Consider the following 5,037-nt stretch of genomic DNA (forward strand, 5'->3'; position numbering starts at 1 on the left):
CCCAGTTTACCCAGGGCTTGGGACTGAACCCAGTGTTTTGTGCATGTTAGTCAGGCCAGCTGAATGAGCTACCAAATGAGCTGAAGCGCCAACCTGCCCCCCCACCTCCCCTCCGACATTGTTAATTTGGAGAGTGTCTCACTGAAGCGCTCAGACTGGCCTTGAACTTTATATCCTAGGAGGCTATAAACTTCAAATTCTACTACCTCACCTAAAGGGATTCTAGCCAGCTAGAGCATGGCAAACAAGACTCTGTCAGGCCTGCCCTTCTCCCCCATTCCCTCTACCACGCTAAAAAGAAAACAAAAAAAAAAAAAAAAACCAAAAACATTAGATTACACTACCAGAGTTAGTCACCTCCTGAGGCTGACTACCAAGCTCCAGTAATCAAAGTATTGAAATCCAGCAATCAAAAACCTCGTTTGGCTGCCCTAACTAACATGTCCAATTAAGATGAAAGGGCTCATCCTCACAAGGGCTTTCCCTTTTACCTTTACAAACCGCCTTTGCCTACGGTCTCCTCTTTATCCAGAGGCAGTCCTTTGTCCTCTGAACAAATGCCCTTCCCCTTCTGCCTTGGCCTCCATCTCCTGTGTTCAGTCTCTTATTCCCCGCCTGTTCTCTCTTCTCTGTGTTGAGAACTTGGTCTGGGGTGTCCTGAGCCAACAGTGGTCCCTTCCGTCACCCTCCCAAATAACTAAGATAAAAGTCTGCTCCTCTGGGCCTGACTTCTTTTTAAAAAATTGTTTTGTTTTAAATAGTTTATTATTTTTATTTTTTATTTTTAGAGACGGTGTTTCTCTGTGTAACAGTCCTAGCTATCCTGGAACTCACTTTGGAATCCAGGCTGGCCTTGAACTCACTGAGATTTGCCTGCCTCTGCCTCCCAAGTGCTAGGATTACAGGCATGTCCCACCATCACCCTGTTTATTATGTATTTTTATGTACTTTGCCTGCATTCATGTCCATGCATGACATGCGTGCCTGGAGGCCAGAAGAGGGCACCGATCCCCCATTGCTGGAATTACAGATGGTTGTGAGTCACCATGTGGGTATCTGGAATTGAACTTGGTTCCTCTAGAAGAACAGTCAGTGCTCTTAACCACTGAGACGTGTGTGTGTGTATCCAGGCCCATTGTTTTGAGATAGAATCTCTCTTGTGAAGCTCCGACTATTGTGGAACTCATTCTGTAGACCAAACTGGCCTCAAACTCAGAGATCTGCCTGCCTTTGCCTCAAGGGCTGGGGTTAAAAGTGTGCACCACCATGCTCCGCCTCTTTTTAAGTGTGTGCCACCATGCCCCGCCTCTTTTTAAGTCTTTAATTAACATAGTAATTTTACATATTTCTGGGGTTCAGTGTGACATTTCAAAACATGGGTATTGCTCTGACCACACATATCTTCCACTTGAGGCATGATTATCTTGTGTTCAGAGTGTTCACTCTACTAGCTATTTTGAAATATCTAATTATTGTCAACCATAGTTAAAGTGAGTCTTCCTAACCTACTTCACCCCGACTACAACCACCAGCCAATCTCTCTCCATTTAACGTCCCTGCTTTTCCTTTTTCTGCTGAGCCTGGAACTGCCGTAGTTACATCAGCCTCCTGAGTCTGGGATTGGAGCAGTTCTCAACCTGTGGGTTTTGACCCCTTTTTTGGGGGGGGGGTGTCAAATATCAGATATCCTGCATATCAGATATTTACAGTATGATTCGTAGCAGCAGTAAACTTACAGATATAAAGTAGCAATGAAATAATTTTATGGTCGGGGTCACCACAGCCTGAAGAACTGTAATAAAGGGCACGGCATTAGGAAGGTTGTGAACCAGTGGATTAAAGGTGGGTGCTGCCACACTCAGCCGTATCTTTGTTTCTCTAAGATTCCTAGCTCTGTGCCTTCTCCCTTCTCAAGGTCTTGGCTACTGTGGAAATAGAAGCCACGCACACTGTTCCAGTAAATCTTGCTACCTGCTTCCAAGAAAAGCCCAGAAGGAGGGACAGGAGTTAGAGTTAGGCTAATCAAGAAGTCAATTTTAAAAATCTGAACCAAAGTGTTGGCTGTAAAAGAAGAGCAGGCCAGCTTCTGACAATTACACTGAGGCTTGGGAAAACAGCTTCCAGGGAAGCCGAGGACAGAGCAGGTCTTGGTGGCTGCTGGCTAATCCAGATAGACTTGAATTTGGTCCACAGCAAAAGTGGAAGGTGAGTACTCTGGCGTCCATAAGGTTGTCTTCTGGCCTTCACATGCACATCACTGCATGCACACCCATGCACACACACAGAAAAATTAAAATGATTGTTTAAAGGAGTCCAGAGCTGTGCGTGGTGGACCACTCCTGCAATCCCAGCACTTGGGAGGTGGGTCCAAGAGAATAAGGCCCTATCTCAAAAACCAAAAACCAAACTACTCTTTCTCCTCAAAAATAAACAGAAACAATTATGGAGTCCTGAGCAACAGTGTAGGGCCATACTTTGCTATACAGGGCATCTGAGGCCAGCCTGGACTATGTAAGACATTGCCTCAAATAAATAAAAAGGCTGGAATAGCTTAAGTGGTAGAGTGCTTATCTTGCATTGATCTCTAGCGCGACATCACACACACACACACAACACTACCCCTCATTTGCTTTCTTAGAGGGTGCCAGCTTGTTCTGTGAACTCAGTGATCTTTTTTTTAAAAAGATTTATTATGTAGTGTTCTGTTTCCTTGCCGACCAGAAGAGGGCACCAGATCTCATTATAGATGGCTGTGAGCCACCATGTTGCTGGGAATTGAACTCAGGACTTCTGGAAGAGCTGTCAGTGCTCTTAACCAGCCCTGAACTCAGCAATCTTAAGGCAGAGATTACCTGTCTTATGTAAGTCGTTCTATTAACATCCAGGACTCATGGGTCTATGAGGGGAACTGAAGCCACTTTTTTGTTGTTTCTTTAGTGCCTTTCCCGTGTTTGTTTTTAGATAATGTCTCTTAGCCCTGGCTGTCCTAGACCAGGTTTGCTTCAAATTCACAAAGATCCGGCTGCCTTTGTCTCCCAAATGCTGGGAATAAAGGCATGTGCTACTATGCCTGGCTCCCATGTTTACTTGTGTTTTTTGAGACAAGGTCTCACTGCATAGCCCTGGCTGGCCCAGAGTTTACTATTTAACAAAGCTGGTTGACGTCACTCAAACAAGTTTTACTGCTTATGTTTCATTGCTGGGATTAAAGACATGCACCAAGAAGAGCCCATGTATTCTTTAGCATCTGGCCCGACACTGGCTTTAAACATTACATCTATTTGTACATGTGCATGCTAGAGGACAACTTGTGGGAGTCTGTCTCCATCCACCATGTGGGTAGTACTTCAAACAACCCACTCCAGCATAGCCTGGAGCAGAATTACCTCAGCCTTCAGGGTGCTGGGGGTTATAGGTACGTACGTACCACCATGCCCAGCTCCAAAAAATCCTGTCAACTCTCCTCTTGCTATACTATCTCAGAGCAAAGGTTCATCTCCTAGTCACATTTCTCCACAAAGCTATATGGGCATCTCTTTCAGCAATCAAGAGACCCTGGGACCACAAACTACAGTAGCCTTTAAAAAAAAAAAAATCAGCACAGAAGATTTGGGGCAAGTCTTGCTATAACTCACCCTGACCTTGAATGCCTATTTGACCCTGTCAGTCTCTTTAAGCACAATCATAAATGTCACTTACTACACTCAACAAACTCAATTAAAAAATTTAATAGCCAACATGTAAGTGCCCTTTTCCCGTTCAAACTCCCAACTTTGTATGCAGTTCGATTAGATCTGCAAGGTTCTTAAAAACTACCTGGCCAGGGGCTGAAGAGATGGCTCAGAGGTTAAGAGTACTTGCTGTTCTTCCAGAGGTCCTGAGTTCAATTCCCCACAGCCACATGGAGGCTCACAACCATCTGTAAAGAGATCTGGTGTCCTCTTCTGTCATGCAGATGTACATACAGACAGAACACTGTGTACATAATCTTTTAAAACTACCTGGCCAGAGCCACAATATGTAGACTAGGCTGGCCTTCTGATTCCCCAGGGCTGGGATTAAATACAAGAATTTCATTTACTTTACAAACCTTAATCTCTAGCTGGAAAGTAGTTACAAAAGCATTAACTTCAACTGGCAGGATTGGTGGGTTTGAGTTCTTGGTGAGCCTCTAAGATGTAAGCCCCATTTGAAAGTGATTGCTAATGCTAGGTAAGTATATGGGTCTGAACTGTAAGCCAGCTATTTAGACTGTCTCAAGAATATTCCCAAAAACTTTGCCGACTGAGGGGATGTAAACCAGATTTCACCACAGGTGTTCACTGTGAAGGCTTTTAACTTTCCCACTACTTACCACTGCTCAAAGTATAAAAGGGTCTTCTTCCTAGCAAAGGGAATTACCCCAAACAGCCAGTACCTTACCAAAGCAATGGAGCCATGTATTTCAGTGTAATTAGCCAACAAACCCCCCTTCCTCCCAAAGTACCCAAACACACCAACATCTAAAGAGCTCAACCAAAACTCTGGCTATTTCCCTCCAAAGCCTTTAAAATGAGCTTCAGACAAGTATGTTTGCTTCCCTCAAAGGCTGCATGGGAATGACCCCAATATTGTTGCAAATTGATATTATAGCTTTGTCATTAACTTTTAAACTCAATTCCCAACTCATAAGATTAAGTGTTGCAAACTGTAGTCAATACCAATCTCTACAGGTAAAGACAACCAGTTGAGGTCCACCCCCACCCAAGCCACCACAGAAATCTCACAAGTGACACCATATATGCTTACCATGCAACAAAACCTTTATTAACATTTTTTAACAGGTTCAGCTATTACTGAAACTTGTATTTTCTAAACTTAAATTGGGACAAATGGCCATAGTGCAGAGTAATGCCACCATTGCCCACTGGGAATGCAGACTGAAGAATTAATAGCCACCCCTGAGACGGAGGACCAGGTGCAGGGTGGACTCTTTCTGGATGTTGTAATCAGAAAGAGTGCGGCCATCTTCCAGCTGCTTGCCAGCAAAGATGAGTC

At 44.2% G+C, this 5,037-nt stretch overlaps 1 protein-coding gene across 1 annotated transcript in view; it reads right to left on the bottom strand.

Moving 5' to 3' along the window:
- Positions 1-4,779: 4,779 nt before the first annotated feature.
- LOC101983222 (ubiquitin) overlaps positions 4,780-5,037 on the bottom strand; it is a 1,730-nt gene continuing 1,472 nt past the window's right edge. The window contains exon 3 of the mRNA XM_005349886.3: positions 4,780-5,037. Coding sequence (XP_005349943.1) covers positions 4,928-5,037 — 110 coding nt within the window. The 3' untranslated portion in view covers positions 4,780-4,927.

This window comes from Microtus ochrogaster, chromosome 7 (assembly GCF_000317375.1).
Source record: "Microtus ochrogaster isolate Prairie Vole_2 chromosome 7, MicOch1.0, whole genome shotgun sequence".
In the NCBI taxonomy this organism is placed as follows: Eukaryota; Metazoa; Chordata; class Mammalia; order Rodentia; family Cricetidae; genus Microtus; species Microtus ochrogaster.